Genomic DNA, 25740 nt, shown 5'->3' on the forward strand with positions numbered 1-25740 from the left:
GATGCGTTTTTTGTGTGCAGTGAATTTTTTTTTGGTTTCCTAAACTATATATGAGGTAGATGAATGTCTGCTGCTTCCTCTTGAAAACTGCGACGTTTGTTCTTAATGCGAGTGTGAAATGTCAGAGAAGGGATCGTCATCAGCTGCTAAAACTTTTCCCAAAGTCGGTACCACTTTTGTAGAAATTTGTTTATTTTTGTTGATTAGAGGAAGAAAGTGACCTGAGACTAGTGACTAAATAAGTCGGAATCCGTATGACTAATGTGAAATGAAGGATCCAGTTTTATGTTAATCCTGCTCTCAGATATTGAAGCAGGGCGTTGATGAAGGATGTGCAGCAATTATGCATGAAAAGTTACTGGTACCTACTTACATTAATAGTTTTTTACATGCTACTGTGATTAATGATGCAAGAAACAACACAACGTTTGTCAATTTGTTGAAACCATAAAAATGGGCTTTTGTTTTACTTGTTCAATGTTGGTCCAGCTTCCATTTTAACAGTGGTTTTGTTTGGAAACGCGGCCTTGCAAACAAAATCTTTACTTGCAAAGTACGTAGAACAAGTTGAAAGTTGCAGCCCGGAAAATAAACAGTGGTAGAGTTAGCTATGGCCGATGGTGCTGGAGGTTGGAACTTGTCGGACTCGGACGGCGGTGACATTCCCGGAGAGGAGGGTGGGGCTGCAGGACGTATATTTCAGCCTGACAGTATTCGAGATATTCTGGATACTGCGATACAATCGAATGTGGATTCAACTGAGGTCTCAGGTAGGATGATAAGCGATGAAGATATCCGGTTGAATTGTTATTTAATAACTAGGTAGTGTTTTTGCAATGATAATTATTGAGATGTTTACCGTTTCTGTGTTCCAAATGCTTTGGCTTCTCTTTTTAACCCAAAACGATTCTCTAAACCTAACTTTTTAAGGTAATTTTCTGTTAAACCGAAAAAGATATCTAATTTTTAAAAAACTAACTTCCAGGAAGCATTACTAGAAAACTGCATTTAAAAATGAACCGGTATCTAGAAAAAATTAATATCTACGGTAAAATTTATTTTAGACTAAAAATGTTAGCGAAAAAAGTTGTTTAAGAAAAGAAAAAGTTCTCTTTTCTTTGGTTTAAAATTGTAAATATATTCTGATACTACTAATATTGTGCAACGATCTTTGACGATATCAGTAGATGTTTCTTTATTAGTAATAATAATAATAGGCGAGATTACCAAAGGGCACGAGTCTTGCGTGTTACAAATTGTATAACATTTCAAGCAGGCATATGGACGGAAAGAATAAACACCTCACACAATAAAAAAGGATTTGAAAGAGCAATGTGTCCTCCTTGTTTAATCGCAACAAAATAAGGTATTTGTATTTGTGTTTTCATTGCGATATGTTGAAATGTTTATGCTTGTTCATTTTCATGTTGATACCTATTCGACTGCAAATGGATTGAAACATTACCTAAAAAAAGTTTGCGCAACGAAAAATGTTATATCTAGAAGTAAATAAATTATTGTGATTAAGATCCAAAAAAAAGCCCAACGAAGACACATCTGTTTAGGTTTATTCATATTACTACAATACAAACACATCGAGGAGAAGCTGTTCCAATTGAACCGCCTCGAACCAGGGCTGAAATCAGCGTCAGGAACATTCCAACACCTGGTCGAATGATTACCAACGTCATATTCGGTCCTGTCTCCTGGGTGGCACATACCGCATCAAAACACTTGGCTGGATCAGATCGGAATTCCGAAATTCGTTACTTCAACCATATAGTTGCTCGTCCCAGCATTCGCTCGGATCTAGAAATGTTGAAGTACTTTGCATGCATTCCATCTACTTTTGTTCCTTGGAATCATTACCTTTCATGTTCGTATGTAGTTCACCAGCCCTTGGACCAATTCCCGAAGGAAGATGTGGACCGGTTCTGGAGCGACGATGCAGCTAAATCCTACAGCGGAATCGATACAGCCGTTTTACGCAAATTGTCAGACGACAACCTCAAAGTTGTTTAGTACGCATTTTGGTCACTCATGCCAACCAAGCGAGGTTATAGATAATCCAAGAACAAAGCACCGAGTATCATCAACGTGGTGACGAAGTTCCACAAATTCTCATTTGTACAAAGGTTTGCAAACCTGCTCCAATGATGGACGTTGCTTCTGTTGAACTACTATTCCAACAAAACTAGGAATGAACATGTGTTAATCTACCACCAATGTTCACTAACGCCTATCACTACTTCCACGTGTTGCCGGCTGGAGTACGCAACTTTGGTTGTCCTTGTCATACGCACACAGGGAAGGGGAACGGCTCCCGTTCACTTTAGGATGGCACCTTAAGATGGGATAGGGACCTTAGGCTAACAACCAATTGTACCCGAAAACTTTCTTACTGGGATTACTGGCATCGGTCTTTACCATGAAAACACGGATATGAATCGGAATGTGGAATATACTGACCCTTGCTTAGCAGAGCAAGGTAGCTCAACTTGCAAGGGAAGTTACCCACCTGAAGCTTTAAACCCTCTCTCTCTAAACTCTCGATAAACGAAAGAATAACCGTGGCCAGATTTAGGACACGTGTAAGAAATTTTACAGCAATCCAGCGCTATGCGTCAATAGATGCTGAGCCAGGCATTGCCCTTACGCGTGACATGTGTCCGACGACGGGAGGAGAAAGCTTTCGTTTCGACGCCCGCCATTGGAGAATCTTGAGGTGAAAAAAGCCTTCGTCGAACAATTTGAATCCCGAACCTCGGAGTTTCCACCCGGTGGAACCGTTGAAGAGCAGTGGACCGGCATGAAGAACGCCTTCATCCAGATCGCCAGTGACGAAACCCTCGGCAAAGCGCGCAGCGAGCGGAGGGAGTGGATATCGGGTGAAGCTTGGTGGAAGATAGAGCGGAGAGAGATGAAAGCCAGTATTGAGCGAGCGCGAACCAGATCGGCTAAGACTTCTGCCCATCAACGATATGCCGAACTGGGGAGGGTTATTGTTGAAGAAACAAATCTAAATAGCAGTCGATTTAATATTCATTTGTTCTAAAGGTCTGTTACCTAGATATTTTTCCTTAGTTACTAATAAACCACTGTTCAAGAAACATCATTATTCGTTATTCGTCCATAGGTTATGGGCTCAGTTCAACAGTAATTTGAAAATTCTTGAAGCAGTTTTTTTCGGAATTGTTCCAAACTTGGAAGACTAGAAGCAGCAAGTTTTAAGAACTGAAGGTTCCGGCAGCAGCGAGCAGAATGACCACAAGCGCGAAAAAGGCTGGGGTAGTTCAGTTTGCTGGAGAAGGTTTCGATACGTGGAAATTTCGAGTCGAAACGCAATTAGCAGCTCACGGAGTTTTGGAGGCAGTGAAACAGGATCCGCCGGCTGAAGACGCAACTGAAGCAATGAAAACGGCGTTCAAGGACAAAAACGATAAGGCAAAAGCTCTTTTGGTGGCCTTTATTGCAAATAGTCATTTGGAGTATGTTCGGGACAAGGAAACGGCAAAGGAAATGTGGGAATCTTTGGCCAATACGTTTGCAAAGAAAGGATTTGCTGCACAAACGTACATTCGTAAATCTCTTTCGCTACTGAAAATGGAGGAAGGAACACCGTTAAAAGACCATTTCCGTAAATTTGATGAGCTGATAAGGCAGCTCAAAGATGCGGGAGCTACCGTGACCGAACTGGATCAGGTGAGCCAACTTTTCATAACTTTGCCGGCCTCCTTCGATGTTACAACAACGGCGATAGAAAATCTCCCTGACGACAAGTTGTGCTTGGATACCGTGAAAGCACGCCTGTTGGCACAGGAACTGGAGAACAACGGGCGAGAAGGTGGTTCAAGCACTAGCAACGGATCTGACGGTGTAGTGTTGGCAGCAAAGCATGGAAAGAAGCAATGTGTTAGGAGCAGAGGTGGGCACAATTCCGCTAATCCGCTAACAGCTAATTAGCTCAGCTAACATTTTGGTTAGCAGTTAGCGTTTACGCTAATTTTTATAACCGTTAGCGTTTTTGTTAGCTTCCGCTAAATTTATGTACCGCTAACTTTTTTTTGGCAGAAGGAAAATTTGTGAGAAATATCACGCAGGCTTCGGTTGAAGGGTTCCAAATTCCAAACTTTTGTACGTACTTTACCAGCCAAGAGCCGGGGTGGCTCTTACCGTATCAAGAATTCCTCTCCATTGTACTTCTGGGGTGACATTGCGATTCTCGTTTCGAGTAATTTTGGTTCGTTTCGCCCATTCGTTTAACGTGGTCGAAACGAACCAAAATCACTCGAAACGAGAATCGCAATGTCACCCCTGGGTCCTGGGCTACTCGTTTCCAAATCGTTACGCGTCTCGGCACATGCAAGTCGGCTTCAATCTGGTCAAGCCATCTAACTCGTTTGGCCCCTCTATTCCTGGTGCCAGTGGGGCTCTTGTAGAGAACAGATTTTACTGCACAATCGTTCGGTATCCTTGCGATGTGACCGGCGCACAGTAGTCTCCCAACTTTTTCCAAATAGTGACTACAACTCATGGTGCATACGCCTATGCCACTCTCCGCTATCCGTTTGTACTCCGCCAAAAATAGTTCGCAATACCTTTCGTTCAAATACGGCAAGTGCACTTCCGTAAACAAAGTTGCTGTCTCAAGTCCGTAGAGGACTACTTTTGTACGCGGGCTCAAATAAATCGATATTTAAAAAAAATCGAGGCCTCCTACGTTCACTGAAAACATCAAGGGAGATTTTTCAATTTTCTCGAACATCACTAGTTTAATAAATTCATAAGTGTTGGGCCAAGTATCAACGCAATAAAGTTTTCACAACAACCAAGGACAGTTATTGCCAACAAAATATGTTTTTACAAATTTTCTACCTGCTAATTCCCTTTATTCTGATTTCATTGTATTTTTACTAAAAACTTGAAATTTTATTACTACCTTTGAAACAAAAATTATCTTTTATTGCCGAAATCAGCGCTTTTCGCTTAAGTAATGTTGATTCTACAGTGCTTACAAATTTAGCTGTTAGCGGTTAGCGTTAGCTTCCGCTAAATTGTTGATTGATTTAGCGGTTAGCGGTTATCGAAGCTAACGTTTTGATTTAGCGAATTAGCTGTTAGCGAAGCTAAAATTTCGGTTAGCGGTGCCCACCTCTGGTTAGGAGCAATTTCGCTGGAAAATGCTATAACTGTGGACTTTTCGGGCATAAACGTTCATTCTGTCCGAAGGCAAAGAGCAAACGGTACGGGCAAATGCAGCGGATATTCCAGTTGATCGTGAAATAGCTTTGGTTAGTTCAAAGGAAGCAGAGGTGCTACCTGGTATCAAACCGGAATGGATTTTGGATTCTGGAGCTAGCAGGCATATGGTGAAGGAAGAAAAATATTTGTCTTCTGTCAAAATGTTGCCGGCCCCGGTGACTATCGAAAGTGCCAAGGATGATGAAAGTATGCAGGGTATTAAGGAAGGAACCGTTACTGGGAAAGTGAAGACGCAAACCGGAAAAGTGACATTGAAAATAAGTCACGTAATGCATGTTCCTCGTCTGAAGTATAATCTTCTGTCTGTGGCTGCTCTTTTGAAAGCAGGAGTGCAAATACAATTTTTACCAGATCGTGCACTCCTTACCAAAGATGGAGAGCACATCGGCGAAGCGGTTTTACGAAGAAACTTGTTTTATTTGTCGATGGATGTGGATACTGGTGTTGTATTAGCTGCAAAAATTGATTGCGATAAGCTGAAACTATGGCACCGTCGATACGGACACCTGAGTTATCGAAATTTGAAGAAGCTGCAAAGTTCAAAAATGGTAAAAGGAATGAATGAACTACGAGGTGATGGTGGTTTTTGTGATACCTGCGCGGAAGGAAAGCTGGTACGCTTGCCCTTCTGTGGAACAAGACCCGCTACTACAAGACCGTTGGAGAGAGTGCATACAGATGTTTGTGGAAAAATCACGCCTGCAACACACGATGGGTTTCAGTATTTTGTTTCGTTTGTGGACGATTACACTCATTTTGCTGTCGTGTACCTTATGAAGTCGAAAGATCAAGTGTTTGATTACTTCAAGGTATATGAGGCAATGGCGACGGCGAAGTTTGGAGTGAAGATTGCTAATCTTCGTTGCGACTTGGGACGAGAGTATTTTAGTAAGCAACAATTGACGTTTTACAAGCAGCAAGGAATACAGGTGGAATCCACAGTTGGTTACACTCCTCAACACAACGGAGTAGCTGAACGATTCAACCGGACAATTTCGGAAAAGATGCGAGCTATGCTGATCGAATCAGGTGCGCCAAAATATTTATGGGATGAAGCTGTATTGAATGCAGTCTATGTAATAAACCGAAGTCCGACGGAGGCTCTTTCAAACAAAACTCCAGCAGAAATGTGGCATGGTAAAAAACCTGTGGTAGACAAGCTACGTGTGTTTGGTTGCGTAGCTTATTCCTGGATTCCAAAACAAAAACGAAGCAAATTGGATGCAACTGGACAACGATGTGTAATGCTTGGTTATGCTCCATGCGGATACCGTTTATGGTCACCTGGTAGTAGAAAATTAATCGTCGCCCGTGATGTGCGGTTCAATGAAGCAGAATTCCCGTTTAAGAAGATCGTCGATAAGCAGTTCTCTGGCGAAACAGTGATTCCTTTACTGATTCCACAAATGCAAGGGCAAGAGGGGGATGAAGTGACAGCAGAGGAAGACGAATTTGTCGATGCTCCTGATGCTGAAGAGTTAGAGCAAACGGAGCAAGAGGGGAAAAGTGAAGAATCAGAATCAGATACGTCGGCACTCCCACCACAACAGGTAGGTAGTAACTCTCCAGGCGAGTCTACACCAAGGCACAGTGGTCGGGAGTGCAGGAGACCAGGTTGGTTTAAAGAATTCTTAACGTCATACGGAGCAAATTCTGCTGTTGAATTTTCTCAGGTACCAAACAGTTACGATGATATCAACAATCATCCAGATCGTGCGCAGTGGCTACAGGCAGTCGAAGAAGAACTATTGGCGTTGGATAAAAATCACACGTGGGTGTTGGTGAAGAAGCCTGCGTCTGTTGTTCCAATCCCCAGTAAATGGGTTTTCACGTTGAAGACGGATGCTGATGGTAATCCTGTGCGTTTTAAAGCTCGTTTGGTAGCCAAGGGCTTTATGCAGAGGAAACACGTTGATTATGAAGAGACATTCGCGCCGGTTGCAAGATTGAACACAATTCGAACTGTATTGGCTATAGCAAATAATCGTTGTTACGAAATTCATCAAATGGACGTTCGCACGGCGTTTCTGAACGGTGTGCTGGAAGAGCAAGTATACATGGCGGTACCGGATGGTGTAAAGGCTGAAGAAAATGAGGTTTGCTTGTTGAAACGTTCTCTGTATGGTTTAAAACAGTCTCCACGTTGCTGGAACAGTCGTTTTAATGAAGTCTTGGAGATCCATGGTTTTACTTGTTCACGATACGATTATTGTTTATACACCAGACAGCAAGATGGTGATACTGCATACATTGTTGTATATCTAGATGATCTCTTGATTGCAGCCAAGAGTGTCAGGAATATTGCGGAAATTAAAAGCATATTTACGAAGAGTTTCGATATGGCTAATATGGGCGAACTTCATCATTTTCTCGGTATTAAGGTAGAGCGCGACCGAGCGAATGGTGTTATGAAGCTTTCTCAGTTGGGACTTATTGAAAAGATTCTGGAGAGGTTCGGCATGAGTGACTGTAAGTCGTGCAATACACCCGCTGAAGTGAGGTTGCAGTTACAACGATACGAAGGACAATGTGAGCAACCATACCGTGAACTCATAGGAAGCCTGATGTATCTAATGCTGGGAACAAGGCCGGATTTATGTTATATTGTTGGCTATTTATCGAGATTCCAGGATGCAGCAGGACCGGAGCACTGGAAGCACGCAAAACGAGTGTTACGATACCTTCAAGGTACTAAACGTTTTAAACTAGTATACAAAAGCAATGCCCATTCACCACCTGTAGTTGGTTTCGTCGATGCGGATTTTGCTAGTGATGAAAATGATCGAAAATGTGTCTCAGGATATCTACTGAAGGTTTTCAACTCTACCGTAGCTTGGTCTTCAAAGAAGCAAAACGCTGTAGCAATGTCGTCAACTGAAGCAGAATATATTGCTATGAGCAGCTGTGTAAGCGAAACATTATGGCTGTGTGGACTAATGACCGATGCAATGGAAGCTGAAAATATATATCCCGTATCGGTTTTCGAGGACAATCAAGGTGCAATAGCAATGGCGCAGAAGGAAGAAACAAAAAGGGCTAAACACATAGATGTTAAATATCATTTTGTACGAGAGGCTGTCGCTAAAAAGCAGATTCAACTGGTATACATAACAACACAACAACAAGAGGCAGATCTCTTAACGAAGGCTTTAGCATCGCCTCAATTCCTAAACTTGCGGGATAAAATAGGATTAGCTGAAATCAACTGAGAGGGGGTGTTGAAGAAACAAATCTAAGTAGCAGTCGATTTAATATTCATTTGTTCTAAAGGTGTGTTACCTAGATATTTTTCCTTAGTTACTAATAAACCACTGTTCAAGAAACATCATTATTCGTTATTCGTCCATAGTTATTAAACGAGCTTGTAGGTGGGACAAGAGAGCACGCACTAACTCCCTAGCCGAGCAAAAGGAAACCGCCGCCGCCAATGGTTATTGTTGTTGTTGTTGTTGTTGTTTTTCACTAGCGACACTTTACACCTGTTAGTGCATTCGTGTCGGGCCGCCGTTTGTTGCACAATATTTCTCGCTGCTTTAGTGGTACCAGAATGAATACAAAGATGCCGCAAAGGATAGTGCTGGTCAGCTATTGACTGACTGCACAGAACAGTTTAAGCGATGGACTGAACATTTTAAACAACTCTTCCAAGTTTCAAATGTCAGAGACCAACAAAACCAGCAGCGTATGACGCCTACAGTTCGTCGAATTTATCGCGTCAACAAGAGTGTCAGCCAACAAGAGTGTAAAATCTCCAATAGAGCGACAGGGATAGACTTATTTCAGCCGAGAAGCTCAACGCAGACCCATCTTTGTCAGCCCATCAGCTTTTCAGGATGCAGGGCATATTGGTCAATGTCCCTAAAAAAGGAGACCTAACTGAATGCGGTAACTGGCGTGGCATCACGTTGCTCTGTATTACTCTCAAAGTACTCTGTAAGGTAATCCTCAACCGGATCAAGGAGTCGATTGAAGCTACTCTCCGGCGGCAGCAGGTATCAGGTATCAGCATCTTTGGCTCGAGCAGCACGTTCCTCACAATCATGTGGAAGATTTGTGCCTTGCCCATCTTGCCCGTGTCATCATTTACCTGATGAGGACGGGAAGGAAAACAGGAGGAATAGGAAGGGGTGGATGAGGAATTTGGACAAACACAAACATATATATACCGAGAGATTTTTGTACCCCCGAAGGGATACTGCAATCCTTGGTAGTTAACTTATCAAAAGTACACCCCCTGGGGGGTATACTCATGATAAATAAGAGCTTATAGCTCAATACCGCTTTCGGTAAGGAACATCAAAATGTCTCGTAATTTTAGTTTCCTAAAATCCGATTCATTTAAGACGTAGGATCCAAAGATCCTATGACGCAATTGTGCTACTGCAGGACAGTTGCAAATTACGTGATATGGTGTACCGTAGTCGGATTCACATAAATTACAATGAAACGATTCAGCTCGCTGAATCGTAGCCATATGATAATTTAGCCTGCAGTGACCAGTCAGTGATCTGACAAGAATACTGCAATTTACCTTTGAGTGTTGCAAAAGAAATTTCGCAACCTTCTCACAAGGCTTAACAATGAAACTTTTCGTTTGACGACAAGTTTCAAGATTTTCCCAATAATGTACATGTTCAGATGAAAACCAAGATCGAATCTTTTGTTTTATCCAACATGCCGCAATTGGTAAAGCAGGTTCCGGTCCGAAAACCGACTTTTCTGCTCCAGATCTTGCTAGTTCATCAGCCCATTCATTTCCGGTTATACCAGAATGGCCAGGAACCCAAACCAGATGAACGGCATTTAGAATGCTTAGTTCTTCTAATTGGGTGTGGCAGGCGATGACTGTTTTAGATTTAGAATTAGCCGCACAAAGGGCTTTTATAGCGGCTTGATTGTCAGAACAGAAGTAGATAATCTTGCCTATCAGTTCTTTCTGAAGTGCAAACTGAGCTCCGCACATAATTGCAAAGATTTCAGCTTGAAAAACGGTGCAGTAACTACCCAACGAATAGGATTCCTCCAATTCTAGCTCACGGCAGTAAACACCAGCACCCGCGCGACCTTCGTACAAGGAACCATCGGTATAACAGACTACATAGTCGGAAATTTTCCTTTCCATGTAGCCTGACATCCAATCCTCTCTAGGAGGAAAGTCACTTGAGAAAGTCCTATACGGGAAAGTACGCATGAGCGTTACATCGCTAGGAGCAAGGGCAAACTTGTCCTCAGCAACAATTTGCGACCACAATCGAGTATGACCAGTGGAACCGTCCACAGACTGCCAAAGGCCAATCGCGTGTAGTCGATAAGCACATATTAGTGCCTCTTGCTTCAGGTGGAAGTGTAGAGGTTTAATATTGAAAATAGCTTCTAGGGCGGCAGTAGGAGTTGTAGTAAATGCACCAGACATTGCCATTAAACACATCCTTTGAAGATGGTTTAGCTTTGTCTGGACAGTCACAACTTCCCCTCTCTGCCACCATACAAGACAACCATACGCCAGTATTGGTCTGACAACGACCGTGTATAACCAGTGTATGTATTTGGGTTTAAGCCCCCAAGAGTTGCCAATTGCTCGTCTACATTGCCCAAAGGCCATGCACGCTTTTTTAATTCGGAAGTCAATATTTGTGGACCAGTCAAGCTTGGAGTTGAGAATCAACCCCACGTACTTCACTTCGTTCACAACATCAACATCCGAATCGTAAAAGCGCAGAGCGCGAGCTCCATTGGTATTTCTACGTCTTGAAAATAAGACGATAGATGTTTTGCTCGGATTTACCGAAAGTGCAGTTTCTCGGCACCACGTTTCCACGACGCGTAGTGCCTGCTGCATTAAGTCAAATAATGTGCTTATGCACTTTCCAACTACTAGGATGAGATAGTCATCCGCAAAACCATATGACGGATAGCCTAGACTATTGAGTTTCCTCAATAGGCCGTCCGCCACAAGGTTCCATAAAAGAGGCGAGAGAACGCCACCTTGTGGACATCCACAAACACTTTGCTTCCAAATGCTTGCTTGCCGTAAGGACGAAAAAAGCAATCGGTTACTAAGCATTTGTTCTATCCACTTTATGATTATTGAAGGCACATTATGATAACGAGCAGCCTCCAAAATGGAAGCGAAAGATACGTTATCAAACGCGCCTTTAATATCCAAAAAAGTTCCTAAGCAAGATTCCTTTTGTGAAAAAGCAACCTCAATTTTATCCACCACATCATGTAATAAAGTGGTTGTAGATTTGCCACTTTGATAAGCATGTTGTGCTGAATGAAGAGGAACTTCTACTAAGCTTGTTTCGCGGATGTGGTGATCAACAATCCGCTCAAGTGATTTAAGCAAGAATGACGTTAGACTGATTGGTCTAAAACTTTTTGCTTGCTCGTATGTCGCGCGTCCACCTTTAGGAATGAACTTAATGGTTATTTCACGCCATTGAGTTGGGATGTACCCAATAGCAATACTACACACAAACATCCTTCTCAGAATGTGTTTGAAGTACTTGAATCCTTTCTGCAGTAGAATAGGGTATATTCCATCTGTTCCAGGAGATTTGTATGGAGAGAAGCTGTTCACGGCCCACTCAATCGCTTCAGTTGTGACAAGTCTCCGAGCAAAAGCCCATGAGTCTAAGCCACCTAAAACGATTTCTGGATCGTTTCGAACTTCAGGTTCCACACAGCCCGGAAAGTGACTATAAAAGAGACATTCCAGGATTTCATTGTCATTCGAACAGTATTCACCGTTCGAACTTCGAATGTTATTAACCTGATAATCTTTCGATTTTGACAGTATTTTATTAAGTCGACTTGCCTCGCCGAAACTGGAAACGTTGCTACAGAACCTGTGCCAGCTCGTGCGTGCTGAAGACCGTAGAGCCTTTGCATAGGCTTTCCGGGCCTGCTTGAAAGGCTCCACGCCATCCCTCCGACGTCTATTCCAGGCTCTCCTGCATCGTTTCTTTAGTTCCGCGAGATGAGAGTTCCACCACGGTGTTCCTCTAGTCGTTTTAATAGTTTTTAGCGGGCAAGCTACTTCAAAAGATTCCGCAATAAAAGATGTTGTGACATCTACAGCCACATCCAAGTCGATCGATGACTCAATCGTCGGTTCGAATCCTTGAAATTTCGTCGCCAGTTCCTCCTCAAAGAGTTCCCAGTCAGAAAATCTCGGATTGCGAAAGGTTGCAGCGTTCAAGGAGACACCCAAATGATCAAAATATATAAAGCAATGATCAGATATTGGTGTCTCATTTGAAACATGCCATTGTGCCAACTCATGACTGATCCTGTTAGAGCAGAGTGTTATATCTAACACTTCCTCTCTACCAGCTCGTATGAAAGTTGGACAATTGCCAATGTTGAGTATTCCAAGGTTGGTACTACTCAAATATTCCATCAAATCAGAGCCTCTCGGATTGATATCCGAGCTGCCCCAAATGATGTGATGGGCATTGGCATCACTGCCTACAATGAGCGGAAGCCCATTAGATTGGCAGTATCTCACCACATTTCTGAAATCGTCGCTGGGAGACGGTTCATCGTGTGGTAAGTATGCAGAACAGTAGACATAGCGTCTATGGACATCATCCACGACGAGTTCTACTGTGACTGCACAAATATCTCGAGTAGTCAACTCAGAGATAAGGCATGCACTTATTGACCTATGCAACAATATGCATGCCCTGGGCATCAAACGAGGATTTGTCATACCAGTTTTGCTGAAAGCAGCAAAGTTCTGGTTTCCAATATCCGTCGAATGAAAGTACCCCTTGCGAAAATACGGCTCCTGAACCAATGCGATGGTGACAGAGCCATTAAAAAGTTTTTCGCATAAATACAAATTTGCTGCCCGTTTGTGTTGAAGATTTATTTGTGCGACCCTAACTATTTGACTAGCGGAGTATATGCACAAACAATCTCCAACACAGATCAGACAGCAAATTGTAAGCGAAGCCAATTATATTGGCCAGAACGCACTTGGCGTAAAACCTATAAGGGAAATTGGGCAGGACTACTATGCTGTTCCCACGAAACGCAAGGGACAACAAAGATCGACCGTACCAGAGCCCCGCATGGCACAGTAGGGGCCAGATGCCCAAAGCACTCCGTTCGCGACTGGCATGTTTTCACCCCTCCAGCCATTCAGTCACGGCACGGAGGTAGACCTTGACTTAGGGGCTCCTGATTTGCCGACTCCCGGCAGGATCAGGTCCCGTGGCTCAATTTTTGCCCAAACGTACAATTCGACACCAACCGCCAAAGGGCCTAACTGCAGATTGTGTAAAACAGACCGATTTAGAGTCTCTCTCTCTCTCTCTGTGCTAAGCCAGCTGAGAAAATAACTCTCTCCCGGTGTGCCCACACCCCGCAGCCGCGCCCTCCGAAAAACTGCGCCGAACTGCATGATTAGGTAGCCGGAAACCACACGGCGAGTGTTCCACCTTCTCTGTCTGCATACGACAACCAAGGTTGCGTACCACCAGGTGCGCAACTTTGGCTACCGTACCCCAGCCGGCACCTCGTGGAGGTAGAGATAGGAGTTAGAAAACAGAGGTGATATATTTGCACATGTTCACTCATTTACTCTCCGGCGGCAGCAAGCTGGATTCCGTGCTGGCCGATCATGTGTAAACCATATCACAACGCTTCGCATTATATTGGAGCAGATCAACGAATTCCAGGACTCTCTTCTGCTGGTGTTCGTTGACTTTGAAAAGGCGGTCGACTGTCGCAACCACGAATCCTCTAACGATGGAGCAGCTTAAAAATCTCGACCTTGCCGACGACATTGTCTTACTCGCTTACGCCGAACCGACATGCACAGCACGTTAGATGACTTCTATTCTGAGAGCTCCAGGCAACCGGTCTCACAATCAATCTAGCAATAGCAAAGACTAAGTTTATTGTGTAAGTCTATAGTGAACATTGATAACGTCACCAACTTCGTAGTAGCGAAACAACAGGCTGGTCAGGTGAAACCATTTCAATATCTTGGTTTCCTGAAAACGCCCGATGGTAGCAGCAAGACTGATAGCCGCACGAATAAGAAAGGTCAGGAATGCCTTTGCAGGCAGGGGAAACATTTGACGCTCAAATCAGGTCACTACGTACCAAAACCCGAATATTCTTATTCTACTCAAACGTTTAATCCGTATTGCTGTACGCCTGCGAAACGTGTTTCGCCTCAGCGAAGACAAGGCAAAATCTGCAGGTATTTATTGATCGCTGTCTGTGATATTATATCATACAAGCTTAGTGGCATGACAACTGTCTATCTAGCGAAGAACTTCATCGTCGATGTCATCAAGGCAGATTTTCGAGAACGTTCGGGAAATTCGAGAACGTAGATGGAAGTGGACACACCTTAAGGAAAGCAGTGAACGGGATCTGCAGAAAAGCACTCGACTGGAATCCGCAAGGACAGCGTAGAAGAAGCAGACCCAGAAGCTCATGGCCACGCAGTTTAGCCAACGACATCCGGGCTGTTGATGAGAACCTTTCCTGGTGACAGGTTCGTGTTACCATTGACAAAGCGAGTAACCGTTGGTTGTGGAGGTCTCCACAGTCTGGCATCATGGTGATCCCTCCAACAGTCTGGCATTCCGCAGTCTCCGTTCGTGTCTCTTTATTTGTAATACTATTTTTGTTTGTAATACGGGTCGGGTTGCATTACAGTTTAGCATAGGGGTTTATCGTGACAGAATAATGATAAATTATATTCGCGAGACAGCCTTAAATGAAAACTTTTTCAACCATCTTCCTTGGTAGGGGCTTTGAATCCTCAGTTTTTGGTTCTCAATAGTTTCAGATTCGTATAGATAGGCTTCTATAATGATTCTCTATTACACGGCAGGGATGGGAGAGAAGATAACTTTTCTTATTATTCTTTGAAGTTTGTAAAAAACGTGAGTAATATTTCCATAAATTGCTGAAAAAATTTGCTTACATATGAAATAATTTTTGTTTCATGACTCTTGATCACAGAGGTTATGGTTGAATATCCAATCGTATGAAATGTAAATAATATGCTTCAAATACTTTTCATAAACTTTTCTCAAAAAACACTTCTCATATTTGCAGTCCTAAAAAATGATTTTCCTCCTTCAACTGGGGCCATTAACCCCCAGGCATCAGAGTATTATTTCGGAACAACCTAATAAATATATTCTGTCGTTTCAGATTTAGACCTGGAGGCACCCCTGTTTGCCACTGCCGGTTCCCATGAGTACCCGCCGCTGATGTTGCCTCGAGTGCGTGGCACCAATTACTATGATTCTCTACCGTATTTTCCTCCATCGGCTCACATGGAATCAGCCCGCACCAGTTATGGTCTGTTTGGACCGTCACAGTTTGGATATTTTCCTTCACATCACCAACATCAGCACCATCAACATCAGCACCACCACCACCATCACCATCCCGGCCACCCGTCGCAGGGAGGGTCACAAAACCGTTACTCCCCCTCGTATCATCCATCTGTGCCGCCTGGCTCACGAGGATCCGGTTCGCCGTTAGTAGCCACGCGCCAACCGGTTGACGTGGAATCTGGTTCGAGGTCAAACGATGGAACCAATTCGGCGATCCGTCCGCGCAATTATTCACGACCTCCTCGATCTTCTGAAGATCCTAGTTCTGAATGGGCCAAGGCCAACTATAACTTCCACCATTACTCTAACGGAGGTAATGGAAATGGCCATGGGGGATTCACTCGCAAACGTCACCATAATTGCTATATGTGCAACCAGCCAAAGAATCCCACAGAACCGGAAGGGCCTCCGATTGACCATAGATCAATTAAAAAGGAACCGCCACCGCCGAGTAGACCGTCTCGTAATCAAATTAAAGTTGAACCGGATGTTGCTACCGAACCAAGACCTAATCGTGATTATCACTCTCCACACCCAGTTGCAACTGTTAAAAAAGAGGAAAAAGCATCTCCTCCACCGAAAGTGGAGCAAGCTGAAACGACAAGGGAACCGACTAGTTCAGTAAAACCAAAAATTAAGCAAGAAGGCCCATGTTCATGTGATTTCTGCTTTCCTGCTCTGGGCGAAGACCGAAAACCTACAAAGAACCTTTGCACCAATTGCCATCAAAATCATCAGCCCACCGTCAAATCGGAACCGGCGATTAATAATCCGCCTTCGGAAGAGATGGCTAAGGTGAAAAAAGAGCATGCTAATGCGAAGGAAAAGGAAAAGCAAACTCCTACAGCACTGCCTGCTGTACCCTCAGAAGAACCTATGCCAGGGCCAAGTGGTTTAAACCGACACCTACAAGAGTTGCAGAAGGGCAACGACGAAAGTTATTTTAGAAAACGAGGGAATCGTCGCCCTCATTTTTTTACTCGTTATTCGCTCGAAGTCGATGACGACGATTTCGACAGCGATGACAGCAGTGATATCGATACCGATGATGAAGCTGTTTTTCCAAGTGATTCAAACAATACAGGCAACAATGAAGATTGCGATATCAGTGGTTTGTCTGGTATTGAAGTAGAAACAATCAACACCACAGATATAATAAAAGAAGCTGAAGCAGACAGTCAGATGTCATCTGGAGGCAATTTGAATACTTGTCAGCTGGTGATTAATACTAGCTCCAGTAGTGTGGAGGAGACCGGTAATGTTAGCGGAGAAGCCACATCTAGCGAGCGGAAGGAACAAAAGGATCGCTCAAACGAACAGTTGCATGGCGAGCAGGACTCTCAGAGTGATCAGCAACACAAAAGTGACGTCCTGTCAGCTCCGGACCTGCAGTTGGACTGGGTTACCGATACGAGCAGTATCAGTGATGAAAGTGATGTGGTACTAATTGATCACCAGCCAGAGGATGGCCGCGAACCAATCGACCTGACTAATTCAGATGAGGAACTTGAAAGAAACTATAGAAATCGTGACCATGATCATAGCCAAAGTTTCGGATTTTCATCGCCAACGTTGCAGCAGTATGAGGTGCGCCAGTTTAGACGCAGCGCTGGGCCTTGCCAGGTGGGTGGTGGCGGTCACAATCAAGCTTTCATACAATGCGGCACCGGGGCGAGCGGAGGGCGAAATTCAACGTAAGTATTCATATTCCTGACTTCTTTAGAAAATTGTTCCCGGTCGAAAGTGTCGACCAACATTTGAAAAGGGCGGATAAACCAACTGTAAAACAGAACGAGTGAGAGTTCATTTTCCTATGCTGCTCCAGCAAAAAACAACTCTCGCTCGGTCTGTTTGACAGTTGGCTTATCCGCCCTTTTCAAATGTTGGTCGACAAGTGGTTCTCTAGTTTAGTGATTCATTCTAGTATCACTTACTCACTTATCCTGGTGCGAGGTCCCATAGGCTTTCATCTGCATAACAATGTTCCGCCAACCGACTCGATCCTAGGCTGTCCGTCTTTAGTTTCTCGAGTGTCCCACACTTTCTAGATCTGAATCCACCTGGTCTAACCATCTAGGACGCTGCGCACATCAGCCTCTGGTACAAACCGGATTCGATGCGAACACCATTTTTGCGGGGCTGTTGCCCCGAAGTGAACTATATTGTTAATATAGTATATTTGCTAAAACACTAGAATCTAGCACTATTTGCGTCGAAAATCACGATATTTGACCATTAACAGACAACAATGGCACTCTATACGTGATTCTACACAGCACTACACTGAATTTCGCTGAAACAACGCAATTTAACTCAGAGCACTCGCGACTACAATCGCATTCTCTGAAATATCACACATCTAGATAAAAAATACGATGAAAAGATGACGAAAAAGTTATAAATACAAATCAGAGGGGTTATGTACAAGACACGACCGCATATATAGGTGACGCAGGACTACGTAAGTCTCTTTGTAGTGATAGTAGCATGTATCCGTGCTTGTAATCATTCGATTCTTACATTCGATACATGCTATATGCATCGTATATGCGACATTTGCCCCTATTTAGACTACCCCGATTTACACGATTATCACAGTCGAATCTCGCACACGATTTCGCTCAAAAAAAATGAAGTGAAAAAGAAGGGGAATAAGGAAAAAGAAGTCAAACACATTAGTAGATTAAACTGAATAGAGTGGCTTACAGTTTAGATTAACAGTGCAAAATGTGGTACGTTGCATTAAATGATTATCACAATAGTCTAAATAGTCATAAAAGAGGCAATACATGCTACATGCGTTGTATGTAACATTTATCAAAGTAGTAACATTGCATACGTTCAATCCTCAAAAGATTTCAGAGTTATTTCTATTGCATTTGGAAACAATTTAACAAAATCAAGAACACAAACTATTGCTTCACTGCTACCTTACTGAAATTAAAGATTGTTTTTATTACCCATGGTTCCTCACGTTGAAGGGGTTTTACCAATTCAATCCTATTTTGTCAACAGCACATCTTTTCACTATACTTCTAATGAAACGGCAAGCCTTCGTATTCATACAGAGTATTATAACCGAACACTACAGCTGTAGCACATTTTTCCAACATAGATATCAAATTCGCCTAGGTTTAATCGTCTCGCAGTAAAGAATTTGCGCTCTGTTGGGAAAACGAACTTGTCATTTTTTCTGGCACACTTCCCTAACACAGACATCAAATTAGATTAGATTTCGTCTTTCGTTTCGTTCATAAGAAATCTGTTGGCACGAGGTGGCTTTGTCACTCTTTCTGGCGTGCTTCCCAAGCAAGGACATCAAAATGGTCTAGGTTTAATCGCGGTGTTAAGAAATCTTGTTGAAACGAGGAAACTTGGTCACTTGTTTCGGCTTACTTCCCAAGCACAGATATCAAATTGATATAGGTTTAGATCATCGTAAAGAATCTTCCAACCAATCACGAAGCGAGAATTCTGGTAAAACATAGGTTCATTATTTTCAATTTTTCAGTAGTTCAACATCAAGAATCCATACTTTTCTTCATTTGGGCCAATTCTTAGAAGATTTTCCAATCGATTGGTGTAAGAATATTGAAAATCTATCGGAAAACCGCTGAGCTATTAGCGCTCAAAACCTTTCATTTTTCGTGACGCTCGCATTTTTCGATTTTTTGGAATGACGCCCTATCTCAACACTTGCCGTAAGACGTAGTCCTACGTCAAAAGATGATGAATATATGCTGAAAAGTCAATAAAAAAATAAAGAAAAATACGATACGATGAAAATACGTTGAATGGCGACAAAAAGACACCAAAACAGCGAAAAAACCGAACAAAAAACACGACAAAGGACGACAAAAGACGTTTAACACTAGATATACCAGACCAGTCATTTTGACTGGTCGTGCAATTTCAATTTGAAATTTCTACAACATATAACATTTGATTTTAGAAAAGATGTTATGACTTTTGTAGCTATAAATAGAGAATACATTTTATGAACTTAATGCTACTCTATATATATTAGTAACAAATATAATTTTTGTTTTTGGCATTTATACCAGCACCAGTCAAAATGAGTGGTGCAAGATTCTATGAAGAAATGTAGCATTACGGAGAACGGTGAGTCCGAAGCATGAAATTATTCAGTGAAATGCCGTTCCCAATGGTTCTTGGCCATTTTTGTAGAGTTTTGTCGAGAATCGGTCCTTTTCGGCGGTTCTATTATTCAGCTGACCGATTTCTCGCCGGATCTCTTTGAGATCGGAAGTCGAAACGCCCTTAGGCTCTCATACGTTGACTTCTGCTACATTTCCTTTTGCTATATCAGCAATTGAGATCCCTATCAAAGAACTGCTTCCACTCACCAATTACTATACGCTCGTTTGTGGCCAGGTTTCCCTGCTCGTTCCTACACATATCAGGTCTCGGTGTGTATCCTTTACGAGATCGGTTCACCTTCTCATAGAACTTGTGCATCTCACTAGCCTGAAATAGTGGTTCTAGCTCTCCTTCTGGCGTTTTGCGGCCTCACTGATGGCCGAACATATCCTGCTACATTTATCTTCGAGGGTCGAAGCACCTGGCCACAGCGGAAGGCGCATAGTATGCTCGTAGTTCTCATTACATTCCGGGTTGTCTAATTATCGATTGTTTAACCGAGGGTGGCTATTTTGAGCGCACGTGTACTGCTACTAGGTAATGATCTGAGTCGATATCCGTACCCCGTAGGGAGCGTACGTTGGTGATGTTCGAGAAACTCCGACCTTCGATGAGAATATAGTCGATTAAGTTCAATGTTAGTTGGTCAGGTGATCTCCTGGTGGTTCTGTAGATCTATGTGGGGAAAGAATGTGTTTCTGATTCCCAGGCCTCGGGAAGCTGCAAAGTTGATGCATCGCTGGCCGTTATCACTATACATTGCTTCCCTGTCGATCTGATCGTTCATGTCCCCAATGACGATGATATCCCGTAGCGAGCACTCGAGCAGCTATCGTATGTTGCCTCCAGCAGGACATAGAACGCTTTTTTCTCGTCGTCGGGTCTACCTTCGTGTGGCCAGTGCACGTTTATGATGGTGTAGTTGAAGAAGCGGCCTGTTATCCTCAACACACATATCCTCTCGCGATCCTGCATTCTGCCCATCACTACGAAGCCCGTTCCCAGTTCGTTGGTTGCTCCACCGTTCTGGCAAGATTGGGTCTTGCCGCCACGGATCCCCCAAACCTTCACGCCTTTGCGACAGATCTCATGTAGTGCCACAATGTCGAACTTTTGCGGTTCCAACTGAACGAGCAACATTCTGTCGCCATCCACGAAATTTGGTTTTAAAGTTCCAGGTAGGAAGCATCCATTCCAAATCCTTGTTTCATCGCCTGTCCATGCTAAATGTTTCCAGTTGAATTTTCTTGATTTTTCGTAATATTTTAGATATAAAAAGCGTGCCTTACTAGGGCTATGCTGCCGAGTCTCATGATGGGGCTGCCATCGTATAGTGCCGAGACAAGACAGTGCCTCCTTGCCTGTCGGTATACGACCTTAGTTACCACCAGGGTTGGTTACCACATCTCAACTAAGATTGCTCGTATTCCGGCTGGTAGGGTAATCAACCTATTTTGCACCCTATCTGTAGCTGTACATAATTTGGACACTTCCAGCAAAATCAAATGATAGCGTCCAGATTATTTACAACTGCAGATGAGGTCCAAAACAGGTCGGTTACCCTACCACGAGGAGGTGGAGATAGAAGTTGCTGGATAAGAGACTAAGGACCACTATAGGGTCTGTGTTGCACATTATTCAGTAGTTCACCAACCGTTTCTTATCCACCAGTCATTTTGACTGGTTTTGGTATAAATAGGTATATTTAAAATGCTGGTATATCTAGTGTTAAAAAGCGTCAATAGGGTGACAATATATGCTAGAAATAAGCATAATTGAGAAATGACGAAAGAACGATGAAAAGATAGTAATAACAAATAGGATGATGGGTAAAAATTACAAAAATAGGAAAAAAACGATAAAAGATGATGACAAAATAACGAAGAAATGACGACAAAATGATGTCGAATAGACCATAAAACACAAAAAAATACCATGAAAAAAAGCGATTAAAATGTCAAAAGCATACGTTAAAAATGAAGAATAAATGACAAAAATACGATCGTATTTTTAATACGACGGAGGATTACAAAAACTCGACGAATACGAGGTATACAGATGATAAAAAGGTGTCGAAACAACAATAATAAGATGACGAAAAAACAACAAAAGAATAGTGAAAAGACAGCAAATAGATGACAAAAAGACAATGAATAGGCGGTGAGAAGACAACGAACAGACGACGAAAAAGTAATGACAAGTAGGCGAAAGGAGGATGAACAATTTTATCTTTGTAGAAAAAATCATCAGGAGACGATAGAAAGACGGCAAGAAATGCCGAAAAACACTATTAAGTGTCAGCGAAAAAAAAGAAAAAAATGTCACACATATGTCGGATAAACTTTCAACTAATCTGAAATTTGATTGAATTTTGCCATCTTTATTTTGAAACGAATCCCGATTATTTGCTGGTTGGTAACGCTGCCTGCCAATCACACGCTTCTGCATATCGCCTGCTGTACCTAGTTCGTGTGTATTACCTACTACAGCTTTGGTAAATGGTACATCCCTTCTAGTTTCTAGAAAATTGAGAGACTTCCAAGCTTTCAGTCGTTTGTTCTATTTCGTTGCCTTGGTCTATCACAATTGTTCCGGTCCGTATTCACATTATTTCTTTCACGGTGTACTGTTATTTTTTACGGAAGGCTTCTGTGTCACCGAAGGACTATCTTCAGAATACTGTTTAGCGTCCCCCATTGACATGAGGACGACGATTTCCCCTTTCCTGTGAGTATACGTCCTAAGTTTTCACCGGGGATATTTACCCGATCTCCACTAAGGTTGCTCGTATCCTAGCTCAGACCTACCACGTGGAGGTAGGACTAAAAATTGCTGGATGGTTAAGAACTAACTATTTGGTTTATTTTATACATGTGCGCAAGGCACCAACTGTACGCATTATCCAGTCGTTTACCAACCTAGTATCAATAACCATATATTTTATTCAGTCATAAGAATGTATTTTTTCAGTCAACAGAATGTATTTTTAATGTTTTATTCTCTATTGCAGCATGCCTCGGACGGGCGAGTCAAGATCACCGTCCTCACATCTGATGTGGTCTTTGGATCCAAGTCACCGACCATTTCGGTCGCAGCGACACTTTCGCTCGTTTCCCCACTGGCATCCGGATAGCGCCAATAGCTCACCCAATGCTAGCCGGCGAATGAATAGCTGGAATTCTGGTGGTCGAATGCCCAGACAGGATCCCAGTATGATGCGACCAACACCTCTGCAGTCGACAACCTACCCAATGTGTCCAGCGGCTGAAATGCATCATCCTATGGCGGACAATGACGATGGAGCTTGCGGTGCAGTTGGTGGAGGTAACGGCCAAAACAACAGTAACGGTAATACCTGTGGAGGAGCGATTATTGATAACATTATTAGCGGTAGCTTTAGTAGGATCAATCCGTCTGCACCCTGGCATGGTCCTCCTGGTGCCACAAGCAGCAGTGCTGGGCAAGGAAATGGTAGTTCCAATCCTTACATCGGAAACCGACACGGTTTTCATCATAGAGGAGCTAATAACTGTGCAACCGCCAATGATGGCAATGATGAAAGGTTTCTTAATGCACATGAAATGGTTGAAACTCCCATCGATTATTCCAATCGACTTGAACCGAATGCCCCGGAATATGAGGGTTCTAATAACCGAGGCATGCGCTATAATAATGGAAGTGATTTACCTGGTTATGAATCTGGCAGACAAGCCCCGCCTCCTACTGGTCCGGGCGAATCGCGTGGTTATCGGGGCTATGGGTATCCCAATCGTAACCGTTATTTGCATACGGGAGGAGTCCGGCCTCCGTATGCAGTTCATGAGAATCTCTGGCACAGACAACATAATATGCAAGAACTACATCGTCGTACGATGATGTTGAGAGATGTGGTAAATGATTACAGGGAGCGCAATTCTCCACATCACAGCGGTCTACGAACACGAAATAATCTCATCAATTCATCATACAACGGCATGGCGGGTTCTAGCCAACCACACTCCGGGGCTACTGGATCAACTGGTCATGAAAATCGTGGGGAGTTATTCGATGATGGCTCTACCTATTGGTCGGATCGCAACTATAATCAACATTCTTCGAACCATAACTATCAACAAGATTTGCGTGTTTTCAATCATCGACCGAGGCGTGTATCCTATCACACTACCGTGTATCCGCCATTGAGGTAACTAAATAGTTTCAAGCTTAAAAAAAATTACGATAGCCTAATTGTATTTTCTACCAACAGGCGAAACGATCACCAGCACGTACTTCATCATATGTATCATCATTTTACTCCTCAGGCAATATTAAACAACGCACCACAGGTCCATTTCAGTATAGGGGTAACTGCCACTAAAATTAGCTTCAGTTATCATATTTATACCCGAACTCTGCTTGTTTTTTCACAGCTTCGTCCAAGCCTATTATCTAGCTTGAACCGGTTTGTTCGTGTGATTGAAGATACCTGTTCGAACCGAGGAGCAACCCAGGTTTGCCCATGCGAAAGTGTATCAATGGGTTGCATTCAACTAATCGCTTTCTATTTCGATTTTCAGGAAATGATCGAACACAACACGTTTCCGCACAAATATAAACGTCTGCGTCGTGCCAGCGAAACTGATGAGGACAGCGAAAAGTGCACAATCTGCCTATCCCAATTCGAGATTGATAATGATGTGAGGTAGGCATGCCAACAGTTTCAACTTCCCTTTAATTCTTATCATCTAAAATCGATACTGTTTAATTATAATCAAATTTTAGACGTCTTCCGTGCATGCATTTATTCCACAAGGACTGCGTCGACCAGTGGTTGGTGACTAATAAACACTGTCCCATTTGCCGCGTCGATATTGAGGTTCACCTTACCAAAGACTACAGCATATGACAGCCGGAAGGGGACCAAAATCGACAGCCACCGGGCAGGGCTCATGTCGAGCTAGTCGGCATTGATCTGGATCGCCGCCGTCAGCAGCACATCCGGGGTCAAGGGGACGATCAACGTGGCGATGAGAGCGGTATGCTGTTTTGTTTTTTTCGTTGAACTAATTTTTGCGGTCAATGTGTAGTAGGGTACAAGCAAGAGAGAAAACGCAAACTGAGAGTCAACAAACTGGATCAGTAAACGTGCATTCTACAAGGATGCTTTTTTCATGGTGATAAAATTTTTTTTTTCTCGGAGCCAATCTTGGTTTTGTCCGTGTGTTTATTTAGACAAAATTTCATTTCATATTTAGGTTTGCGTTCAAAGAAGAAAGGCTTGTGAACGATATATTGGCATATTTTGTATTTTTATGTATTTTAAGATTTATTTTGATGTAGCAATCAGTCAATGCTAACAATATAACAATAGACAGTAATCAAAGAAACTGTGGCAAATTACGCCATACTTTAAATCCTGTTATAAATAACCAAGATATATGCGGCGCTGCGAATAAATTTTTTTCTCGTTATGAAACATTATTTTGTTCCAATGATCCTCTTTTTATATTTAGAGTATTTAATAAATAAATCTTAAAAAAATTAAATTGTCGATATCATTATTTGAAAAATAAGAGGTACATTAATGCTTCCAACATTATTATTCTAGCTTCTATTCTTTTTTAAAGGAAGTTCGTGGCCAACCTGCTGAACAAGGTTTCTCCAGTTAACTCGGTTGTGGGCTATCGCTCTCCAACTCCTCGGACACCGAGTACACTCCCCCAGATCTGGCTCCACCTGGTCTAACCATCTTGTTCGTTGCGCTTCTGATCGTCTTGTTCCTACCGGATTCGAGGCGAACATCATCTTTGCAGGGTAATCATCCGGCATTCTTGCAACATGCCCTGCCCATCGTATCCGTCCAGCTTTAGCCACCTTCTGGATACTGGGTTCGCCATAGACCTGTGCGAGTTCATGGTTCATCCTCCGCCTCCATACTCCGTTCTCCTGTACGCCACCGACG

General features: G+C 42.9%; 1 protein-coding gene across 1 annotated transcript; it reads left to right on the forward strand.

The window, feature by feature from the left end:
* On the forward strand, positions 1-25270 carry LOC128739287 (uncharacterized). The gene is made up of 7 exons (XM_053834766.1): positions 1-770; positions 15451-17332; positions 22810-23982; positions 24046-24142; positions 24209-24289; positions 24356-24480; positions 24561-25270. The coding sequence occupies exons 1-7, from the start codon at positions 611-613 to the stop codon at positions 24682-24684; spliced, it is 3642 nt and encodes a 1213-aa protein (XP_053690741.1). The 5' UTR covers positions 1-610; the 3' UTR covers positions 24685-25270.
* The last annotated feature ends 470 nt before the right edge of the window (positions 25271-25740 follow it).

The sequence above is a fragment of the Sabethes cyaneus genome, chromosome 3 (assembly GCF_943734655.1).
Source record: "Sabethes cyaneus chromosome 3, idSabCyanKW18_F2, whole genome shotgun sequence".
NCBI lineage: Eukaryota > Metazoa > Arthropoda > Insecta > Diptera > Culicidae > Sabethes > Sabethes cyaneus.

Coding starts and splice junctions, on each gene's coding strand:
- LOC128739287 (XM_053834766.1), top strand. CDS start 611: ATGGCCGATGGTGCTGGAGGTTGGAACTTGTCGGACTCGGACGGCGGT. Junction 24,290..24,355: donor CGAACCGAGGAGCAACCCAG/GTTTGCCCATGC, acceptor TTCGATTTTCAG/GAAATGATCGAACACAACAC. Junction 24,481..24,560: donor GAGATTGATAATGATGTGAG/GTAGGCATGCCA, acceptor ATCAAATTTTAG/ACGTCTTCCGTGCATGCATT.